General features: G+C 35.4%; 1 protein-coding gene across 1 annotated transcript; it reads right to left on the bottom strand.

Annotated features, from left to right (window-relative positions):
- Window positions 1–22,587: 22,587 nt before the first annotated feature.
- LOC131035404 (3-ketoacyl-CoA synthase 17) lies at window positions 22,588–24,178 on the bottom strand. Its single transcript, XM_057967103.2, has one exon. It carries the CDS (start codon window positions 24,155–24,157, stop codon window positions 22,649–22,651), a length of 1,509 nt encoding a protein of 502 aa, XP_057823086.1. The 5' UTR covers window positions 24,158–24,178; the 3' UTR covers window positions 22,588–22,648.
- Between the last annotated feature and the right edge of the window lie 1,158 nt (window positions 24,179–25,336).

Raw genomic sequence — 25,336 nt, 5'->3', positions numbered from 1 at the left:
TGAAATCTATGTGTTTTCTGTCTTCTATGTGTTTGCATGTTTGTTACCCATCTAGGGCTTGGTTCTCTGAGCTCGGGGGTGGCTACCAGTTAGCCTAGGCTGGGAGGTGAGCACTCCATGGTCATATTTGTGATTTATTATGCAGGATTGTCAGAAGAAAAGCATATGACAAGTGGAAAGTTGTAGGGGATTATAGTTGTAGAAATTTAATTTGCAATTGTATTTATTAGTTTTAAAATATATATATATATACCCTCATTCGTTGAAATGAGAGGCAAATTGTAAATTTGAAATATAGACATGAGATTAGTTATTGTATTTTAATAAAGAAGCATCTTGTAAACTTTGCAACATATCTTTAGGATTGTAAAAAGCTAGATATATGCATATTTTCTAATTGAAAAGGAATACTTTTGAATTGCATGCAATAGTCATTGTAATATGAAAATCAGTTTTATTTAATTCTGTGTTTTTTCTTTTTATCCGTGAATTTGTATTCAGTTTAGTTGCAGAAAATATGAGTTGTAGATTGTTGTTAGATTTTAATAAAAATATCATATTATCTATTTAATTGCTATAGTAATTGCAGAATTAGTCAAATGTAATTAATGCAGAAAAGAATTATGTATTCCTAAATTTGTATTCCCTAAGTTCAAAAAAAAGGGTATATCTATTGTGTTATGAAAAATGGTTTAGTAGGAAATTTATTCCATTCTTAGGCATTTAAAATAAAATAAAATAGGAAGGGCATAAATTAGGAATTGCATGCATATTATGGATTAAAATAAATTATGTATTTTTGTTTTCTGTAAAAGCAATGTAGTACAATAACGTTCTGAAAATTATTTTTTCATTCATTTCAGAAAGCTAGTATCGAAAATAGGAATTTCATCTAGTTAATATAAAATCTTAACTCGTTTATTTTGCTATTTAAAATTAATCTAATTCAGCTAGTTACTGTATGTAGAAGATAAATTTAAGTTTAATATAGTGCATCTATGTTTTAGAAATTAAGTATTTTGGCTTTTATTTAAAAAAAAAAATGAACAGAATAATGATCACCCGAAAAGAAAATGTATTTATCCCTGCATGGGTTAAAAATGCTAAGAATATATATATATATATATATATATATATATATATATATATATATATATATATATATATATATATATATATATAAATACATATGTATATATATATATAAATACATATGTATATATATATATAAATACATATGTATATATATATATATATAAATACATATGTATATATATATATATATATACATATGTATATATATATATATATATATATGTATGTATATATATACATATATACATATGTATGTATATATATACATATATATATATATATATGTATGTATGTATATATATATATACATTTAAATATGTATATATATATATATATATTCCCATATATATATATAAATATATAAATATATATATGTATATATATATATAATCATATATATATATTTTTTTATTTTTTTATTTTTATTTTTAAAAAAATTTAATTAAAAAAAAAACTAGCGATATAAATTTTGCTTTTAATAAACAAAAAAAACAATAATTTAAAAGCTTGTTTTAGGGCTCGGCCCCTACGGTTTTCCCCGCAGGGTGGCCCTTTACCACAGCGGGCGTGGGCTCCCCAGAGGCGGCCGCAGTCGCCGCTGTGGGCCACAACCCACAGTGGGAGGCCTCGGCCTCCACTGTGGGCGGCGACCCACAGCGACGACACCGCCGTCTCTGTGGAGAGCCAGCCCCCTCCCCTTCGGTCGCCACATTTTCTTCGGCCCTCTGCAATAAAAATCGCTACCGCCTCCTGGTAGTAAACTCAGCGGATTTCGCCATGATCGCCACCCGGCCTCCCTGCAACACAAACAAAAAAATAAGATGAAACCCTAGCCTGGTTGGGCTAGGGTGAATAAGAAAAGAGTGAATATTAAAATATAAAAAAAGGGGGGGGGGTTAAATTTATAGATTAAAATAAGGGTTAGGGTTTGCATGGGTAAACCCATTTGTGTTTTTTTTTTAAATATAATAATATTATATTTATATATAGGTATGGAGGAATTAATTAATTTTAACTTTTCAAAGAGAATTGAAATGCTATGAATCCAATTATAATGAAGCAATATTAGACTTTAAATTTAAGTAAGTTGACTTGTTTAGATATTAGTGAAGTCCTTATTTATTTTAAATTTAAATTTTAATGAGAAGTCCATGAACTAATTATTAATGAAATTAATAATTATTTCTAACTTAAATAGGTTTAGGTATTCATGAAATAAATATTAATAAAGTTATTATTTATTTTAAATTTTGTATAGCTTGACTATTTATGAATTGTATATTATAAAGTTGATATTTAATTATAAAATTAAATAGATTGATCGACAATAAGCTAGTCTATTTTGATTTGTTGTTAATCTTAAATTTATTTCCTATTATTTAAGTTAGTAGATGAATATTATTTTAAACATAGTTAAAACCAAAACTGCTCAGTGCATTCGTATTAGCGAACTTAACGTTATTTAGTTAGTATTTTAAAAAAAAAATCATTCTGTTTTTGCCCTAAATTTTGGGCATGCAAACAATAAATGCTTGAGGAGACACATGAGTGCAAGTTGAAATAACTATAAATGGTTATGTAAGAGCCAGTAATGGTCATGTAAGATCCATTAGTGGTTTTGGAAGACTTTGGAGGTTAAATTGTTGAACACACAAAGTATTAACTGCTTTTCAAAGACTTTGGAGTCTTTGAGAAGTGACTTAAAGTTGCTTAGGAATGTGACAATAATTAGGGAATGGATTAGGCTAATTAGGAAGGGTTTAGAAGAATCTAGAAGGGGGTTAGATTTGCAAGTGGGTTTGGTGGGTGAGGGAAAATACGATTTTATTAAAATAAAATTCATTTATTTCAATAAATGTGTGTAAGTTGTATTTGTAGGAAAATGCAAGTGGGGGGATTAATGATTTAAATAAATGTATTATTTAATTTATTTAAAAGAGGAAAAGAGATTAAATTGAATAAATAGTATTTATTCATTTAATTGATTTGAGATTTTGGTTTAATGAATTAATTAAACTAAATTGAATAATTTATTTAATTAATAGGAGAATATTTTGAAGATGAATTAATTAAATATTAATTTAATTAACTGATGGCTAGTGGATTCTTAATCAAATAAATAACAAATATTCATTTAATTAAACTGGATAGATTTATGTGACTACATTTGTCCCTCTTTGAGACGGTGCGGTTTATCGCATCTTTTCAAAGAAAGAAAAATAGGTGTGAAGAAATGCCCCATAAAATGTAGATTTAATGGGTGGTATGCCCCCTCGAGAGATGGGCCGAATTTTTTTGAAAAATCTGGCAATCTCTCGAAAAGGAATGAAAATTAGCAAGGCGATAGAAGAGAAGAAGTTAGCAATGTGGGTGAAAAATAGAAGCAATCGGAGTGAAATGGAGAAATAACAAGCCTATGAGTACTTGTAGATGTAGTGTGTGGTTTGGATTGATGCTATACAATTCATCAAAATTAGTTGGACAATCTAGTGCAATCGGTTTCATTGTCCCGGTCGAGTCAAAGCATGATAGTTGATGTCAGTTGGTCGCTTGGACAAGATAAAGTCTGAGTAAGAGAATCAAAGTAACCTGATGAGACTTAGACAATTGATGTAATTGCCCGATGACGTCAAGGTATATGAAGAAAAATACTCATTGAGACTTAGACAATTGATGTAATTGTCCATTGGATTGTGTTTGATTGGTTGATCAATTGATAGTGTGTGCGTGTGATGGATGGTTGTGGTGAATCATGACAGCCCCGTTGAGACTAGGTCATTATGATAAATGCCTGATGTAGTCTAGGATTACCAGAATCGATTACCTATTGAGACCTAAAGATACTTGATCAGAGTATCTATTGATAGTCTAGGTGTGTGTGAGTCGATGTACCTATGCAGACAGAGTAACTTGCTTGGCTTATATGATGACTTAGGAAAGGAAATGCAACCCCTCCTATTTAGAGATGGATGGTGATGAACGTGACTTGATTGGGTTGATGAGAGATGATGTAGGATATGTGATGTTAATTATCAAGATGGGAGGGTGGTGTGGGTTCGATGTTAGATAGAAGAAATGGAGGACCTATGACTCATTCCTATGGAAGAAGAGGAAAAGAGATTATGCATTATCATTACTATGTATGCATGATATGCATCTATTATGAATGTATGGATGGGTGGAATGCAATGGAATGCAATATATATAGATGAGATGAAATGACGATTCATAGTGCTCTATTTTCATCATTGAGCTTGAAAATGTTGTAAGAAAATACAAGCAACTTGACATAATGATTCAAGATGACTTGAGTATTCCTTTCATGGATTTTGATATCGCAAGTAACTTGATATAATGGATCAAGTTGACCTGAGTATTGCTTGCGGAACAGACAAGGATCATCTCCTTTCATGCATGACTTGGATCGTCCTCCTTGATCTTGGGTTGATCATATCCTGAGACAAGTTCACACCTTAATAAGAGACAAAAACCTTTATCCAAAATGGATGAGGAGGAACCAAAGAAGGAGCATTGTTCTGGCAAATAAAATAGTATATACATAAAGAATAAAGAATATGGATCCTTGGTAATGGTTCATGCCCATATGGTCAAGGTATACGTTGTAGTCAGCAAGTCGTAGTGATCTATGACTATATTTTGCATAAGATTACGTAGCTTAGTGAACTTCCCATGTAGACACCATTAGTACATGCCCCAGAACTTCATCGAAATAATGCATAGACAATACACAAAAAATATTGTATGAACCTGATACAGATAAATGAATGAATTACTCACAAATCAACCAAGTATTTCATAGCTTAACACAATGTTCTTGTCAAAGAAAATGTCATTTTGTCTTTGTTTTGGTAAGGAAGGATGCATCCTTGTTGAAGATAGTTTGATTGTTGATGTTGATTGTTTTAGTTAATTTGAGAAGTGATCATCGTGTGAGTATTTTGCAATGCTTGTTTAGTATCTACCCGGATGGGTATATACAATGTGTTGCCATGTTTTTGTTTGATTTTTTAATGTTTTATCATGTTTTTGGATTTTGTGATGATTGTTTTGAATGTTTTTGGTTTTTATGAGATAGTTTTGAATGAAGAACTTAATGAATCACAAGACAATGTAGAATGCACTTCCATCAATAGGTTAAGGGAATTGCCCCCAATTTAGATATGACTATGAAAAAGAAGGATGCAAGACGCGTGCAGTACTTTCTTGATTGCAGATTTATAACAAGCCATGGTTTTGGATGGATGGATGTATGTATGAAGTAGAATATGATTGCAACAAGTTTAAAAGACAATGGAGCCATAGCCTTTATGAGTGGCACTTGTTTGCCAGGTTTTCACCATCGTACTTACCCAAGGTTCCATCGGAGTGGTTGTTTACCATTTGGATTCATGATTTTTCTTTACTCTTTTTGGTGTTTTTGTATTTTCTTCAGGTCATTTATCTGGATGTTTTTGGTATTTTTGCCAATATATATGGGAGCTTGATGCTCTGTACAGCTTTTTAGGTGTAACACCATTTAAGGTGCATGCTGTTGATCGGATCTGCTAGTGGTTCTCCTTCTGACATAGCCAACTGATATGCCCCAGACCCAAATACAACAGTGACAACATATGGACCCAGCCAATTTGATTCAAACTTTCCTAGATGTTCTCGGTTGGGTTGGTTACGAGGATTTTCTCGAAGAACAAGATCACCTACCTCGAATGTACGAGGCTTAACTCAATGATTATAACTTCTACTCATGCGCTGTTGATAGGCTTTGAGGTGGTTGTATGCAGCTTGTCACTTTTCATCAAGTAGCTCTAAGTCTTGAAGACGGGATACTCTGTATGCTTCATCATCGATGAGATTGTGCAAGGAAACCCGTAGTGATGGGATCTCGACCTCAATAGGTAAAATAACTTTTGCGCCATAGACTAATGAGTATGGAGTTGTGTCTATAGGGGTTCGAATGCTAGTTTGATATGCCCATAGTGCTGGATTCAATTGAATGTGCCAATCACGACCGACATCATTGACTATCTTCTTTAGGATTCTCAATATGTTCTTGTTTGATGCTTCGGCCTGACCATTGCCTTGTGGGTAATAGGGAGTGGAAAAGTGGTGTTGGATGTGAAATTTCTTACATAGTTCATGGACATCTTGATTCTTGAAAGGAAGACCATTATCTGTGATGATGGACATGGGTACATCATACCAGTAAATGATGTAATTGAGGATGAATGAGGCGATCTGCTTGCCGGTAACTTGGGTAAGTGGAATAGCTTCGATCCACTTTGTGAAGTATTTGGTGGCAGTAATAATTAATTTGTGACCATTGGATGAAGATGGATGGATTTTACCCACAAGGTCAAGACCCCATTGACAAAAAGGCCATGGTGTTGTGATTGGTTGCAGTTCCTATGCTAGTGCATGTATTAGGTCTCCATGAATTTGGCATTTCTTGCACTTCCTGACAAAGTAGTAAGAGTCTTTTTCCATAGATGGCCAATAGTATCCATTGTGCAGGATTTTCTTGGCTAGTGACGGACTACTTGCATGAGTTCCACAAATTCCTTCATGTACCTCTTCCAAGGCCTTTGTTATCTCATCTTGTTCCAGACATCGAAGGAGAGTACCATGAAGACTGTGTCGGTATAGGGTTTCGACAATAATGGTATATCGAGCAGTTTGGCAAATGAAGGTTTTATGTTGGTTATTCGATTGGTTAGGAGGAAGGGTGTGATTGCAGAGATAGGTGTAGAACTCACCATACCATGGGGATTCAGAACCGACAAGGTGACATATCATCTCAAATTCGGGGATATCATAAGCAGGGATCCAAAGCTGTTCTACCAAGAACTCGTAGCATGTTGAATTCTATAGAAGATCTAGGAGAGATGCGATGGTAGCCATAATGTCAGCAACTCGATTATGATCTTTGGGCATCTGCTCAAAGGTAATTGTAGTAAATGATGCCTTTAGACTATCCACCATTTGCTTGTATGGCATGAGTTTTATCATCCTTGGTTTGATATTCATTTGTTGCTTGTTGAATGACCAGTTGTGAGTCGCCATATACTTGTAGTTCTTGTAATTTCCATTGTACGGCTAGCCTGAGTCCCGTGATCAAGGCCTCATATTTTGCTATGTTGTTTGTGCATGGAAATGTGAGCTTGTAAGACTTTGGGATGCTGTCACCTTGAGGTGTGATAAACAGAATGCCTGCCCCTGATCCATGCCTAGTGTATGAACCATCAAAGTATAGTTTCCATGGTTGTGCTATTGTGATCATGAATATCTCTTCATCTGGAAAATTGGAAATCAGAGGATGATCGCATATGAGTGGTGCCTTGCCCAACTGATCTACAATAACTTGTCCTTTGATAGCTTTATGGTCTACATACTCAATGTCAAATTCACTTAGAATCATCACCCATTTGGCCAAGTGGCCTATCTATGCTGCTTTGCTAAGTAAATACTTGAGTGGCTCAATCTTTGCAATGAGTTGTACCTTGTGTGTTAATAGATAGTGCCTTAGTTTAGTGGCTGCCCAGATGACTGCTAGGCAAGCTCGCTCAATAGGTGTGTAATTGAGTTCATAGCCAACCAGTGTGCGAGAGATGTAGCAAACAACACATTCTTTCCCTTTTGCATTATGTTGTGCCAATAGCACACCCAATGCTGTACTTGTTGCTGATATATAGAGTAATAGAGGTCTACTTGGATCTGGTGGGATCAGCAATGGTGTATTCATGAGATAGTCTTTAAGCATTTGGAATGCTTGCTGGCATCTGGCATCCCACTGAAAGCGGATGTTCTTTTGTAGCAGGTGTGTGAATAGGTCACACTTATTAGCCAATTATGCAATGAATCTTCAGATGGATTGAAGGTGTCCTTGTAATGTCCTTAGTTGACTGATATTCTTTGGTGGTGGCATGTCCATGATTGCTTTTACCTTTTCTGGGTTGACCTCAATACCTTGCTTGAGACAATGTATCCTAGAAGCTTCTCGGAGGTTACTCCAAAGACACATTTCTTTGGGTTGAGTCAAACATGATATTGTTCCAGTCTATCAAAGATTTTATCTAATATGTCGAGATGACCTTCTCTAGTGAGTGATTTTGCTAGTAAGTCATCAACATAATCTTCCATCATAGTATGCATCATGTCATGGAAGATGGTGGTCATTGCTCGTTGATAGGTCACTCCTGCATTCTTTAGACCTAAAGGCATTACATTCTAGCAGTATGTGCCCCATGGACATGTAAAGGTTGTCTTATGTTGATCCTCTGGTGCGATCTTTATCTAATTGTATCCTGAAAAGCCATCCATGAGTGAAAGCATGGCATGTCTTGCTATTAGGTCTACTATGATGTCGATATTTGGTAGGGGGAAGTCATCCTTATGACATGCCTTGTTTAGATCTCTGAAGTCAGTACAAATGCGGATGCCCCCTTTTGGTTTGCCGACAGGAACAATGTTGGATATCCAATCCGCATAATCAATGGGTCTAATGAAACCAACATCCAGAAGTTTCTTAAGTTCTGCTTTGACTAGTACTGCAATCTGAGGATGCATTTTATGAAGCTTCTGCTTGACAGGTTTGGCTCCTTCTACTACAATGAGGTGATGCATGACTAAATCAGGATCAATCCCAGGCATGTCTGCATATGACCATGCAAAGTTGATTTGACGCTTTTGAAAGAACTCTACAAATTTATGCTATTCCTCTAGAGTTAGAAGAGATGCCAGATGTATGAGGTGAGGAGTTTTAGGAGTCCCCACATTGTATTCTTTGGTTTCTTCAATGAGAATCATTGATCGGTCCCGCTGTGTGCTACAGGGAAGGATGTCAAACCTTTCATCCTCAGGTGCCTCAGAGAGGTTTTCACCATTGGATACACTCTTTCTTTTTAATTTTGTTGAATCAAACAGTGCCATGGTGTGGTTTTCATTGGAAGATCCATGTTTTATTGTTATATTTTTGCAGCTGAAAGGTTTGGCATCCACCCCGAAGTATGTTGCACTATTAAGTTTTATGGCGAATCCATCTTTGTGATCCCTTCTTGGCAGGTTATCCCTTAATTCCAAAAAGTCAATGATGGCCTCATCGTTTTGGAAGAGGTCAAGACATGGTGGATTTGGTTGGTTCCATTTAATGAGTTCAGGATGGATAATGGGCATTACTTCATCGATTAGGTTAAGTTTGTTAGATGTATAAGTGAGGGTTAAGATGTTATGGTGAAGGTCATTGATGGTACTCTCTCTTTCAAAATCAGGAGTAGGATGTGACATAGGGTCTGTGGAAGAAGCTTCTAGCTTAGGAACCCAAGAGGTCGTTATCTGTGCTTCTTCGTAAACAGGGATGTCTTTGCGGGGTGGAGGTGGTTATGTGTCTTCCTCATCTGAAGCATTAAGCTAGATGGAATCAAATTCCCATTCATGTGAGTCGGTCTCTGAATCACTTTCCAGTATCCGATTACTATACCATACTGGGATGTCCTTTGTGTTAAATACTGCAGGTGTGATCGGTTGATGTACCTTTGTAGATGAAATGATCGGTGCTACAGGAAGGATGATGGGGATTAATAAATCCGATATGGGGAGTATCAGTAGTGTTGACTCAGTTGCTTTTGCTGGTGTTGTAGATGCTGCTGCGGGTTCTGATACAGTTGCTACTGCTAATGGTGCTATTGATGTTATTGTTGTTGCTGATGGGATTACTAGTTTGTTTGGTGGGATGATTGGCATTATAGATGGTTGTGTTGGGATTTTGAGCCTCGGTGGGGTAGTTGCGATGGTGTTTGATGATGCTTTGATAATGAAAGGTGTCCTCTTTGCAATAGGATGATATAGTGGTTTGCTGGGTTTTCCTTTGAATCTGAGCTTAGGAAAGATCACCTTTTCAAAGCCTAGGCCTGTATTATCTTTGGGCTTTAATTCTGGTAGTAGTGGTTCATGTCTTCCTTGTTTGCAAGATCCCAAAGCACTCTGACCATCATAACCCATTCTTTGCATAATGAGGAGGCCTTTGCCATACTGATCCATGGGAAGTGTAGCTTGTGGCATATCAGTGGTGATAGGATCGTTATAGATCCATTTCGCTGAGTCCTCATCTTTGGTTTCTTCTTCTTGACTCTTCCCAAGGATGAAAGGCATCAACACACATGCTGGCATGATTAGTGGTTGCTAAAGTAACTGTTATGGTTTGCCATGTGTTCTAGGAGAAATGGGCATTTGTCCCACACAAAAGAGTTGACTTAAGTTGTATTCCCTAGGACCTTCCTCTGCTATTTTCATCTTAAGCTTTTCTTGCTTGGGTATAGGGGTGTTTGAACTGGCAAGAGAGGCTGGACTTATATATGATGTGGAGGAAATGGCTTCTTTATTGTTAGGAACGGTAATCTCTGGTTGGTGGCTGATATTATGGCAATATGCAAAGGGATTTGCATCGCCCAGGATTGTGATCTCTACACCGTTATGTGGGAACTTGATACATTGATGGTAGGTAGATGGAACAGCTTGCATGGCATGTATCCAAGGTCTTCCTAACAATAGATTGTATGGCAAAGGAAGGTCCAGAACTTGACAGATGATGTGCTTTACCACAAGGCCCACTCAGATTGGTAGTACCACACTCCTTTGGAGGAACATTCTGCATCGTCATAGGCTTTGATTGTGATATTTTTGTGAGGATCCACGGATTCAATGGCATATCCCAATGTTGTGACTAACTGTAGTGTACAAATATTTAAGCCTGCTCCATTATCGATCAAGACTCGCTTGATCCTGTGCTGGTTGATAAAGCCTTCAATGTGTAGCGAAGCATTATGAGGTTGCTGGAAGGAAGAGTTGTCACTTTCGGAAAAAGTGAGACAAGGTGATAACTTTATACTTCCAACCATGGCTTGAAATTGGTCTGTATTCAGGTTTGTAGGGACTGACGCCTCTTGGAGAGCTTGATCCAAGATTGTTTTATGAGATGGAGATAAGCGCAATAGTTCTAAAATAGATATAAGTGCAGGCATTTTGTCTAATTGTTCCAAAAGATTGTACTGCTTTGGTATGGAGGTGGTGCCTTGTGGAGTTGCCTTTATGGTAACCTTGTCGCGACGTGTAACAACATTGCAATTGGAACTGGGATTTTTGATGGTTATAGTTGCAATTTGTTCATTGGCATCATACAGGTGATTTACAATATAATTATACGTAGCTTGCGTATAATTAGTGGTATCAGTGCCTCTCCTAGAAGTGGAAGGACCCCTTTGATCTTGTGATGGAAGTGGATTTTTGAACATCAGATGATCATTGTTTGTTGTTTTTAGGTCATGCCCTTCAATTTCAATTTCACCTCAGTCAATAAGATCCCGAATAAGATTTTTTAATCTGTGACAATTACTCATCTTGTGTCCTCTCCCTTGATGGAAATCACAATGTTTAGTATCCCTCCACCATGCAGGTTTGACTTGAGGTTCATAGTTTGATGTTTTAGGTAGAGTTACCAAATTTTGAGAAACTAGTTGTCACAACACTGTTTCGATGGGTTCCCCTAAGGGAGTGTATGTTCATTTTTGTTTTTGTTGATGAGGTCTAGGTTCATCGTGAGATGTGATGCGGCCTTGATTTGAAGGAACAATTGCGTTAGTCTGAAGTGGGGGATTCTATCCAGCAAATCAAACGATAGGTTGTACACTTTTGATAGCTCTGGCATCCACAACCCCATCATTGATGATGTTTTTCTTTTTGTTCCAGAAGCTTGGTTTGTCACTATTGAAGCATGGGTGAGGACCATCCTTTGGTTCATTATAGATTTTGATAAGTCCTCTCTTGATGAGAGCCCGCTCACATTTTAAGCCCTTGGTGATCATGTCATTAAAAGAGTCTGTGTCTTTGACATCCAGGTGAAATTACATTTCTTCGTTTAAGTTGGAAATAAATATTTCCACTAGTTCTTGTTCAGGTAACTGAAGAGAACGTCTGCTAGACATTTGACACCATTTTTGCAAGAATACTGAGAATAGTTCACCTAGTTTTTGTTTAGTGTTACACAAATTAGCCATGGTGATGTCACGTTCAATGTTATGAGAGTAATGTGCCAAAAACTTCTGAATTAGCTCTTCAAAGGTCCTAATGCCACCTGGTAGTCAGGAAAACCATGATGTGGTTGTTCCTCCCAAGATTTGGGGAAAAAGTCGCATTAGGTATGTGTCCTCATATGCTACTTTGAGGCAAGCTGAATGAAATTCTTTGACATGATCGCGAGGATCTCCCTTTCCTCTATATTTTTTGAATTTGGGTGTTTCGAATCCTCGTGGAAAAGGTGGCATATAAAGATTCCTATCAAAGGGATAGGGATAGATGTCATTGAGTGAGAATTGGTTAGTTTTTACACCACTATGAAGTTGTTGGGCGAGATTTTCAACTTGTTGCCGCAACATCTCTATTTCATTTGGAGGAGGAGGTGGTGGGTTACCTCAAGGAATGTTATAACTAATGGGATCTCTACCTCTTTCTTCTTCATGGTGACTTTGTCGTTCCGATGCTTGTCTTAATTGGGCAAGATCAAAGTCAAAGGGGAGCTTGGCTCCTTCTTGAGCGAGCTTTAAAAAGTGAGCATCCGCATTGCTCCTGAGTATTTCATCAAAAAGTCTGTTAAAGAGAGGGTTATGCTGGGCCCTTTCTATTGTTGCAAGAGTAGGAGTACTTTGGTTTTCATCATTCGCATTTCCTCCAAGTGCTTCTTGAAATTCATTGATATTTTTACTCCTCTTCTTCCTCAATCTCCATTTGTTTAGTTCTTAGTCTAGTATGAGCCATTTTGTTCACAAGTTTTTGTTCAAGTTGAGTGAAAATGATGATGAGTTGTTGATGAAATGAGAGATTGATGGTTGGTGAATTGTGTTTCATGTACTTTAAAGGTAGATGTAACTGAAATTCCTTTTTTGAATTGCTTGTTTGTTTGATAAGGTTTGATGTGATAAGGTGTAGAGAAATCTGAAATGTGTTACAGATTTAACTACCTAGTAATGAGAGGATTCACTCATGAACTAGTTTTAACCTATGTAGATGTGTCTCTTAGGATGAGCTTATCCTAGATGTAGAAACAATCTAAAAAATGATGGGATGCGTTTGATTCAAGCAATATCTAAAAGAGAACTTAGGATAAGAACCTCTTAATGTTTTGAGAGTTGGAACCAATTGATGATGAAGTGATGATGTATGAGTGAGATAATGGATGAAATGTTTTAACTTCAATAAAAGCTTTGTGTCACAAATGGAACAAATTCTACCTCTTCCCTTTCGGGCGTTGGTGGCGTTTCTCGAGTTATGTTGTATGTGATACAAACGTTCGGGAAGAAGTTGTGATTAATCTTGCCTCCTTGGTTTTTGTGATAACTCAAAGCTCTATATTGCATAAAAGCTCTGCGGTTTAATGATTCTGAATCAAACTCGTTTGTTTTGCCTTGAAGGTAGAGATGCATGTGACGTAGAAAAACTCTATGAGAGACAAGGATTTGTCTATTGAGATAGAAGAATTTCCTCCTTTTGATCAAAGCCTTTGAGCTCAATGGTCTTCTTTTCAAGTTGATGTTCTGATGACGATTCTTCTTTCGCAAGATGTGAAGAATGGCCATAAAGTTTGATACTTTGTTGTTTGCACTTTGTTTTTGATATTTTTGGTTGTTTGAAAGATGTTTGGTTGGATGAATACTTGTTTTGATTGATTTTTGATTCTTCTTTGACAAGAAAACAAAGCAAGCACACAAACACAAGAATGCTGCCTTAAAAGGCACAAATGAGTATGGGTCTAGATCAACCCAATCCTTGGACTTTTTATGACCCTTTCCTTTAAGTGTATTTTAGTTGCTTTTCTTTCCAAAGCCTGAAGTCGGCTCAATTTGTACTTGGTCTTGACTAAAACGAAGACACCTCAAACACTTTGTATCCCTAAGGTCAAATGGCCAGTTGTGATAAATTCAGCCCACATCTTGATATTTCTTCAACTTTGGTACTACATACCTTATGAATCTCGTCGTGGCAGGTAAGGATGTGATATACTAAGTCTTGCACAAGTATAACAAATAGATGATCCCTATGATGGGGGAGTCACCGCTTTTATCAAGCCACAAGTGACTTTTCAAAAAGCTATGTTTCTACTCAAGGAAATATGTATAGTGAGTATCTTGGGAGCAAAACCATCTATGCTCTTGCACTGAATTGTATCTCAAATATTCTCAATCAATAGAATGGGTGGGCTACTACTTAAAGGTGTTTAGTCATTTTCAATGTCTTTGGACATAAGTTCATTCTGCAGTGACTCACTTAAGAGCCTTGTAACTTGTGGTGAGGCCCATTTGTCCTTTCAGCAAGTTACACTATAGGAACAGCTATACCCAAGGTTATAGCTTTCGCTTTGAAATCGGCTTGAAGGATTTACCACACGAGGTTGTTCCCAAGAGTGATGTGTCTCTTGGCAGGCCTCTCTTAAAAAGATAAAAAAAATTTGAGTGTTACTAACACTTTTCTCTTGCACCTAGGACCACGAAAGCCAAGGGAGAGGATAGTGTGTGTTAGAAGTAGGACCACTCGACCAACTTTTTGCACAAGTGTGCCAAACATGAAATGCACTTGTTCTTTTTAACTTGCCATCGCAATGTGTTTTAACTATTTGGAGATGTTGCTCCAACAATCATGGTGTTCTTTTTAACTTCAAATGCAAAATTTTGAGTAAACTAGAACTTTGAAAATCCTAGTCAACTTAAATTGAAGCACGTATGAAGGAAAAAATTGCTTTGCAAAAATTTTGAAACAAGTTGATTATGAGTTTTATTTGTACCAAAAATTGAAGTGTGGATTGTAAATTTTTGCTTTAAGTTTGATGCTAGAAATAAATTTGTCTTGTTGATTTTAAGCACCAAATGAAAAATTGAGCCTAAACTTGCAATAAACAAAGTTGTTTTGTTCAATTTTAGAGCACCAAATACAAAATTTGATCATAAGCTTACAAGAAAGCAAATTTTGTTTTGTTCAATTTTAAAACACCAAAAATAAGTTTTTGATTTTTAAGGAGGTTGGTTTTTAGACCTACACAAGAAACAAATAGTTAGTAAAAACCGAACCTATGGTGGGCTTCTACAAGCCTAAGAATTTTTACTTTTTTGGTTATAGGGTCTTTTTTACAACATTCTGTTACAATAGCGCTACTTTGTGTTTAAACATAAGCGCTATTTAACACAAATGCACTAAAAGAAAAAAAATAACAGTGACAGCAAAAAGCACTAAAACATTCTCAATAGCACCAAAACAATTTCAAACGCGCTGAAACAAGGTCAATAGCACTAAACTTGTTACAATAGCGCTATTGTAAGAATAATAGCACTACAATGTGATCAAAAGCGCTAAAGTGCAACGTGTGTGTCAAGTTTCAACATTCAAACATGTTAGTTGTCAAAAAAATATTGTTTGTTTAAGTGTTTGGATTCACGTCGGGTTCACCAAATGATGCTCTGTAAAAAGGGAAGGTTAGTCAATGATAAAAAAACACAAACAAGAAGAAAAGCCAAATGGTTAGTGTCAGAAATCATAAACAAAATACTTTCCTACACAAGCATATCAAAAGAGATACCAAAAGCATGACAGAATATCTAACTAGGAAGGCAAATATGATGAGGCATCTCCAAATGCCTCCTAACATGCTCTTGGCTTCTTCTCCTTTGTTCCTCTCCTCTCCAAGTTCCAAAATAGTGTAGCTCTCAGCAACTTTTTGCACTATGGATGCTTATGGAGGTTTGAGATTGAAGTATTTGCTCTAAATGTGAATATAAAGCTAATACTATGCTATTGATACTAAAATGATTTATTTTAACCAAAATGACAATATATGAGTTGATTATGCTAAATGCTCTCTAGAATTCATTATAGCTTAAATGCATACAAGTTTTCAGGATCTGGATTATGAAGAAATGGACTCTATTTATACGTAAAATGGAGCAATGGATGGTTGAGATTGAGTAATCTCAACAAGGGTTAGGCTTGAATGAAATTCAATCCATGTGAGGGCTTTCAACCCAATCCCAGGATGACAAGTGTCAATGTGAGATAGGTTGAGAGGAGAGGGAATAAGCATTAAATGCTTGACATGACCTGGGAGTTAACTTGGAAGTTAAGGTCAAGGTTGGGTTGAGTGAATAAATTCTTTATTCAAAGAATAAAGTCTTTATCCAATGGATAAACTCTTGTGCAAAGGCAAAAGGGATAACCATGGTCAAAGAAATAAATGCTTGAGGAGACACATGAGTGCAAGTTGAAATAACCATAAATGGTTATGTAAGAGCCATTAATGATCATGTAAGAGCCATTATTGGTTTTGGAAGACTTTGGAGGTTAAATTGTTGAACACACAAATCATTAAATGTTTTTCAAAGACTTATGAGTTTTTGAGAAGTGACTTAAAGTTGCTTAGGAATGTGACAATAATTAGGGAATGGATTAGGCTAATTAGGAAGGGTTTAGAAGAATCTAGAAGGGGGTTAGATTTGCAAGTGGGTTTGGTGGGTGAGGGAAAATAGGATTTTATTAAAATAAAATTCATTTATTTCAATAAATGTGTACAAGTTGCATTTGTAGGAAAATGCAAGTGGGGGGATTAATGATTTAAATAAATGTATTATTTAATTTATTTAAAAGAGGAAAAGGGATTAAATTGAATAAATAGTATTTATTCATTTAATTGATTTGAGATTTTGGTTTAATGAATTAATTAAACTAAATTGAACAATTTATTTAATCAATAGGAGAATATTTTGAAGATGAATTAATTAAATATTAATTTAATTAACTGATGGCTCGTGGATTCTTAATCAAATAAATAGCAAATATTCATTTAATTAAACTGGACAGATTTATGTGACTACAATAGTGTAATCATATCTATAACTTAGATTCCTTTTATCCAAAACAAGAATACACTTTACTAACATTAGTAATAACTTATTTCAGATCACTTTCGGTCATCTAAACATGTCTTAGTCGTTTTACCAGTTAAATATATTAATCATATCAAAACATACACAATAATTCACCATTTCACATAATGGTTTTGATGTGCAAACCCAAATGGGAAAAACCACAGTGGGGATGAATACACACAAGTATTCTGAATTCTTTTGAAGTTTTCCCTATTAGGAGCCAAGCCTTGTTAGAAGCTTTACAAAAATGTACTGTTAAGAACATATCCGATTTTAAGGACCACCCAGTTAAGGGATTGACTAAAATACCTTGTTAAGAGAAATACCCTATTAGGAGTAACCTTAGTAGAGGATTTCATATCCAAGCTAATGGATCACCTAGTTAGCGGATTTAGATAACACCAAGTAACTATTAAAGTTTACTTGGTTAGGGGATTTAACTGTTGTAATTGTTAGAGAACAACAAGGTTTTGTTGATCTAGTAATAGAAATGCTCTGCTTGATCAGATCCTTTTATGCTCCTATCTACCTTCAAAACCTTCTGCAGATACTCCTTTTGGTTTGACAACAATCACACTAACACACTTAACCAAAATTGCCAACACTATTACAAAACAACTCATCGACCTTATAAGAAAATACAATAGGTTGGTAACACATCTCAAAATCTAAGAACTCATAGGGATTACAAACATATTGGTTCAAACATGATCGTTAGATTACATAGTAATCATTTGCACATTATTCTATACAACCTCGACCGCTCCTAGATCACCGCTCATTGAATCTTGTAACTCATCACACAGTTTCCACTTCATGCTATGCACTAGCTCATTCCCAAGATAAACAGTTATTTTCATGTGCTAAATAACTTTTGAACTCATCACGTGCAACATGCATACGTGGCATAATCATCTCTGATCACCATTCGATCATAGATCATCATAACTAATTCACCAAGCTTCATCGGTTAGGGTTTATCATATCAATAGGTTAGGGTTACTTGTTGATCACTATGCTTGAAATACCAATACCAGTTTCCAACGTTGCTTCACTACCGATTGCATAACTGCATCACTACCGATTGTAATACAAATTCATTACCAGTTACTATTGACATAAATGACAACATTATACTTCATTAATGCAATCTTCATGCAATGCCAACAAATACAAGTGCAATTAATATTTCAAAAAATCTTATTTTACATGCAAGGACAAAACACTTAGAATTGAAATATCACTTTTTGAGGGAGAGATTCCAAGAGAAGCAAGTTAGAATGGAGTATGTGTTTAGCAAAAAACATTTAGCAGACATTTTCCCAAAACCTTTGCCGAAGACTACCTTTGAGTACCTCAGAGGTAAATTAGGGGTCAGACCCCTACTTAGGAAAAACTAGGATGCAGGAGATGCATCAATCCAGTGGACTTAATGAATATATTTTTTGTGGATTGATGAAATGGTGGCTACTTCACAGGGAGAGCATCTAAAATGAGTTTGCAGACATGTTGAAGACAACAACAATAGATTTGATGACCGGTGATACATATGCACCTTTGGTATTGCTGTCAAAGGGGGAAAAGATATATATTAGCCAGAGTGGGAGAAGGGCTATACCAAAAGTGAAGAAATTGAGCAGGTGAAGGAATGATGCTGACAAATGATGTGCAACAAAGAAAGTGAAGCAGAGAAGTTCTAGATCTGAGAAGCATGATTTCAGTTGAAAATGTTGGTGTTTATATTGGTGTTGCCATCAATGCCAAAGGGGGAGTATGTTGGAATGTTTGACATAACGAATGCAGATGAAGAATGATGATTGAACTGGTAACAGACTATTTGTGGTGACATTGTGATGAAGAGATTGAGATTGCATGATTGGATGACTTCGATCAGTTATTTATGTGTCATTGATGGCAACTGATGTCTACTATGTTGTATTTTTGAGTCTTTTTTGGTCTACCAGAAATGCCTTACCAGTATTAAGGAGAGTGAATTGAGAATTATGACCTTAACTAGTAAATGAGGAGATGTTTTGATTGATTCTGGCGATTGGTGATGATTGAAGTGTCACGGTTTAGAATATGAGTTTGTATCATTGTAATATGTATCTCACCAGAATTGCATCATGTTTTGGCTAATGGAAGTCATGTTTATGATAAATGTGATATTTTTGCTAGGGTTTAAGGATCGGTAAAGAATTCTCTTAACCGGTAATGATTTTTGGTTTGGCGGTGATCTACATCAGGTTCATATGTTGGTGGTGACGTGGCATAACCCACATGAAGTGTTTGAATTATGTTTTGGCGCGATCAAGATTGAATTTTTTAGGAATGTGCAATGTGCTTAGCGGAATGAGCTAAGGGTTTGACTGTATCAAATCAAGTTGTTGTGATGAGTTACGATCACTCAACGGTTGATATTGGTTTGTAATTGATTGTAATGATCTATATGATGATCTGTAATGAGTTGTAAAGATTTGTGATGATCTATGATGTAAGTCTTAGGGTTTTGTAACCGACTAAGTTGTAAAGGTTATTTAGGTTGGTACAGTTGATGTTTGTAGTTTTAGTGTTTTTTGAGAGGTCTATGAAGTCGAACTAGAGTGTGAGACATCTGCTAGAGTGTTGCGGATTTGAAGTAGAATTGGATTTAATCAAGAAAGAAGTTAATTGCTATACCTAGATCATCCACTTTTGTTCTCTAACAATCGCAACAGTTAAAATTCCTTAACCGAGTAGGTCGTAACATGCCTTACATTGTAAATCCCTTAACCGGGTAGGTCAGTATCTGAGTGTTAAATCCTCTTACAAGGTTGATCCTAATAGGTCATAGCTCCTAACAAGGCTCATTATCCAAATCCCTTAACCAGGTGACTCCTAATAGGGTTTTCTCCTAATAGGGCATTATTGTAAGCTTCTAATCGAGCTTGGCTCCTAACAGGGTGCATTCCGAAAGTGTGCAAAATATTTGTGGTAGCAATTGAACCCACTGTGGTTTTTCCCTATTTGGGTCTCCACATGAAAAACATGGTGTTCATATGGTGAATGTTTTTATGAGCTATTATGTTTTATTTTCTATCAATGCATAGTTAATGAACACTTAATGTGCAGACATGATAAATCAGTTTAGCAAATGATTATCAGTGATTACCGGTACTGGTAAAGAGTTTATTGTTGGTCTATGATTGATTTGATGAAGTTTTATAAGTTCAAGTTTTGACTTTAAAATTATTGTCAATACACCCCCCTCTCAGTATTAACCAAATCCTCTAAGATTAACAATTCAACCCTTCAATAATATATTATTCTTCTTTTAGTATTACCATATAGATATTATTGTGTATTTATTATATGCAATTTTTTATCATTTTTTCATTTATTTTTCTTTTGTATTTTTTCTTTATATCTTGTTATTATGTTACTAGTTTGATTGCTACTATACAAAATATCTTCTATTTTCTCTTTATCACATTCTTTTATTTTATCCGATAGCTTAAGTGATTATTCTTGTGTATTGCTTTGATCTAGTTTTCTTCGAGTTATTTTTTCATTTCTTTATTAGAAAATATAATATTCTTATATCTATATTAGTCTTGTGTGGTTAATCTTATGTAGATTGCTTGATTATTTTTGTGTATTGCTTTGATCTAATTTTCTTCTAATTATTTATTCATATCTTTATTTATTTTCTTTGTCTACTACTTTTTCTTATTGATTTTTTAATTTTTATCTTTGGGTTTTGACTATATAGTTATTTATTTTTATTTATTTATCTTTCTACATTTTTAATTATTATTACTTATGTTCTTTGGATCCATTTTTTTATTATCATTATTATAATGTATTTTCCTCATTTATTGGCATATGTACATGCATTTGACTCATTTTGTACTTTATTCAATATTCTTTCATATTCTATTATTCTTGGGTTTGCTTCAATTTTGTGTATTCTTCTAGTTATTTATTTTCCATATTTTCTTTTTATTCCTTTTTTCCCCTATTACATGAATTCTTATCCTATATTTAATGGTATTTTCTAATATTTCCACATATTATTAATATCTTCCTCTTTTTCTTTTTGGTTATTAATTTATATTGATTTGCTTATTTTCTTTCTTTCATTGTGATTTTTCCTAATTGGTCTTTTTATGTTCCATATGTCTTTTTTGGTCTCTTTTCATCTCCTTATTTCTTGTGCTTCTTCACATCCCTCATTTCCCTTCAAATATCTCCTTAGGTGAGTTTAAGACCACAATTTACATTCTTTCATCTCCTTGCCCTCTCTTACCTCTTGATGATGGATCATGGAGTGTGATCTGCAATGTTGATACAAAAAAAAATACACACAATCAAATCGATAAGCAAATACTTGATATACATATGATAACAACAGAATCTAAACTTTCTTAAAAAATCAAAAATACATTTTTAAGCCTAGGCTCAAGAGTCAAGTTGAAGAAACTTGGATTCAATGAAATTAGTTCTAGGCAAATATTTTCTTTGAATGTTAGTTCCCTTGTATAAGTTTATGAATAAAAGATTGCTTCTAAAGTGTACACACACATCACTAAGGTTTCATCTACTTTAAGAAATAGGAATCAAATTTTCTTTTTGTTATTTTATGTACAAGGTTGTTTGGCCATATTTGAATCAAGATGAATTAGTTTGTGCAAAAATCCATTCTAATGTCTTCAACAAATGAGAAAGTAGCAATAATATGAATACATGCATGATCACAAAGGGTGAAATAGACTGTATGTGTAAGCATCAACTATCAAATTCATAAACATATGTTAGTTCAAGAGTTTATTCATTTGCTAAAGGGTGGTATGTTTTGGTTGTTTCTACAAAAACCCTCTCAATTTATAATAACTACTTTCAATTGCTTCAACATTTACACAAATAAAAGAAATAATACAATTCTAATATCAATTATTCAAAATGAAGTGTTTTAAATTTTAGATATATCTGTGTGTGTGTGTGTGTGTGAATGAAAAGACATATTCCTAAATGATAAATGAATCTCTTTGTGAATAGATACTTAGAAAGAATAATGAAATAAAACTTATATTTAAAAATAATAATAAATTATAAAAAAAATAAAAAAATACAATATTAACCCTTAACAACTACATTCTTATTTTGATGGTGGTATTACTTTACTTTAAATTAAAATAAAAGTAGTATAAAATTCACCCAAAACAAAATGTAATGCAATAGAAAGTACACTCACAAAGCTGTATGATGGGCAGCGTCCAAACAAAAGACAACATATATGAAAAGATGTATTCTTAAATGATAAATAATTGTATCTCTAAATAGTAATGAAATAGATAGAGCTTGTATTTATAAATAATAATGAAATGGGCTTTATTAGTGACATTGAGTTTTTGATTTAAACATTGACAAGAATTAGCTAGATGAAAATGAAAGCAATACCTACTGAAAGACACATTAAGCAACATACTAGGTGTAGAAAATGTCAGTCAAATGTGAGTGTTTCAACACTTGTAAGCCTAAAAGTTTAAGCTTAATGTGTATTATTTAAAATGTTAACATACTAAATTTCCATACTCCAATCTTCACAATGCAGACTTGACCGTCCCAATTGTGTCATAGGATGGGAGATGTTGAAGCAACTTCCTACAATAATCATCACTAAAATCCTTCCGAGTACTGCAGGGAAACCTATGAATACAATCATCCCACAAAGTACTCTCCGATGGGTAGGTATCCCGCAAGACTTCCCAAACGGCAGTATTACACTTAAACCCAGAACCTAAGGAAATCTGCAAAACGCGATCACCAACCTTGAGACGTCTCTTAGCTTCCAAGTAAGCCACCTCATACCAAAGTCCACTGGTGGAAGTATTTCCAAAGCGAAAAAGAGCCATTCTTGAGGCCTCCAAATCGTACTCGCTAAGCCTCAAGTTTTTCCCAATTCCACTGATCACAGCCCGTCCACCGGGATGAATACAAAAGTGCTGGAACGCCAGCCTGAAATTAGGAACATAAGGCTCACGTTTCATCTTCAGAAACCCAATACAGAAAAAATTAACAAAGGCGTAGTAGAGCATCTCCCTAATTGGAAGAACTTTGGGGCCCAACGCCGAAAGATTGGTCTTTACAGCATTGGTGGCCACGGTAAGAAGCGCCGGGTGGAGACCAATGCCGAAGAAGCCTTGCTCGTCTTCCTTGGTCATCACACACGTGTAAGCCTCGTCATTGGCGGCGATGTTCGTTCGCACTGTGTGCACAAGCCGCATTTTGGCCCGCCGCCGGTCACCCGGTTTATTGGACAACAGGATGGCGTAGCCGCCGACCCGGAAAAGGCAGCGGCCCAGCATGAAAGACTTATCAGTTCCCTCGTAGAGGCCATGAGTCAGACTCTCACTGCCCACCACCAAAACATACGAATTGGGATGCGTCTTCAGAATGTCTCTACCCATCTGCGCCGCTATTTGGTTGGCGCTGCACCCCATGCCAGAAAGATTGAAACTTTTCACGTCTTCCCTCATTTTATATCTGTTCACCACCCATGCAACCAGTGACGGCGTCGGGCTGAATGTGGAGACGTTGGCGATCAGAATGTCGATCTCAGCCGCTTTCACGTTCGTCTTAGCGAACAGATCGTCCAGAACGGCGCCGAAACTTTCCTCCATCTCTTCCCGCGCTTCCTCCAGCGATGGCTCCGGCCTACCTTCCTTGAAAAACGAGCCGCACACGCTTGTTTCTTCCCCCAGCCCGGAGCGCAGGTATATTTTCCACTGGAAATCCAAACTCTCCAAGTCCAGGGGCTCCTGCTTGGCTTGAAAGTAGACGCTTAGCTCCGTGTTGACCTGTCGTTCCGGGGGTGGCTTATAGCACGCGAAATCCACCAGATAACATTCATGGCGGCTTCCCGTGGGGGTCCTGTAGATCAGCACAAGAAGAAGACCGCTTAGTGCAAATCCAACTAGAAAGTTCCACCATGGGAGCAATCCTATTGCTGCTGCTGCTACCTCATGTTTGAAGAACAAGAATATTTCCATCATAAGGGATTTGAATGGACGCAGGGAAATATACTTAGAGGTATGGATTTTTTGTTGCATATATAGGTACTTAGATCCGGCTCTAAACCATAATATAATGAACGGGTGGATTCAACTAGAATCCCCTCAAGATAATCTTAATCCCCGATGACCGGGATAAATTCCCCATTCAATCCATTTACCTAATCTGCAATCATGTATACTATGTTCTATTTGATGCACGTCAAATTCTTCCTCCCCGATGACCGGGGTTAATTCCTCATTCAATCCTTTTAACTACTCTGCGTACGTGTATACCATGTTCTATTCGATGCACATCAAATTATTCCTTCGGGATGACCGGGATAAATTCCTCATTCAATCCTTTTACCTACTCTGCAATCATGTATACTAGACTCTATTTAATGCATATCAAATTTTTAGGTATTTATTATAGGCATCCCTTATTATAATTATAGTTACATTTGTGTAATGGACATATTGTACATATTGTAAAGGGTAGAGTATGATGTTAGTTGAATTGTTTATTAATTGATGTTTATTTTCTATGGACATTGTACTACGTTCTATTTGATGCATATCAATTTTTTTTGTACTTGTTAGTTGTTAGCATTCAATATTTTATACAATCATGTTTATAATTATGATTAGATTTGTGCAATTGACGTATTGTACAAACTACATATTGTAAAGGGTAAAATATGATGTTTGCTAATTGATGTCTATTTTTTGTGATCATGTATACTATGTTGTATTTGATGCATATCATTCTAGGTACTTATTAATTGTTAGAATTCAATATTTTTAACAATCATGTTTACAATTATGGCTAGATTAGCAATTGCATTTAATGTGGAATAGACATATTGTACAAAGTACATATTGTAAAGGGTAGAGTTCGATGTTAGTTGAATTGTTTACTAATTGATGTTTATTTTTTGTGATCTTGTATACATTTTTCTATTTGATGCATATAAATTTTTTAGGTACTTATTAGTTTTTAACAATCATGTTTATAATTATGGTTAGATTAGCAATTGCATTTAATGTGCAATGGACATATACATAGGTATTTGTAATGAGTGTGATCTTTAATAATTCAAATAAATTTAAAGAAACAAAAGTATTTGTTTGTGACAATGGAAGTCATTGTACAAAGTGTAATACCCTAAAAATGGTCATCTAAACCATGGGCCCCTAATCTCGACAACGTCACCAAGGTCCTAACCAAAGGCAATT

The sequence above is a fragment of the Cryptomeria japonica genome, chromosome 2, assembly GCF_030272615.1.
Source record: "Cryptomeria japonica chromosome 2, Sugi_1.0, whole genome shotgun sequence".
NCBI lineage: Eukaryota > Viridiplantae > Streptophyta > Pinopsida > Cupressales > Cupressaceae > Cryptomeria > Cryptomeria japonica.
This window is presented reverse-complemented; position numbering and strand designations above follow the sequence as displayed.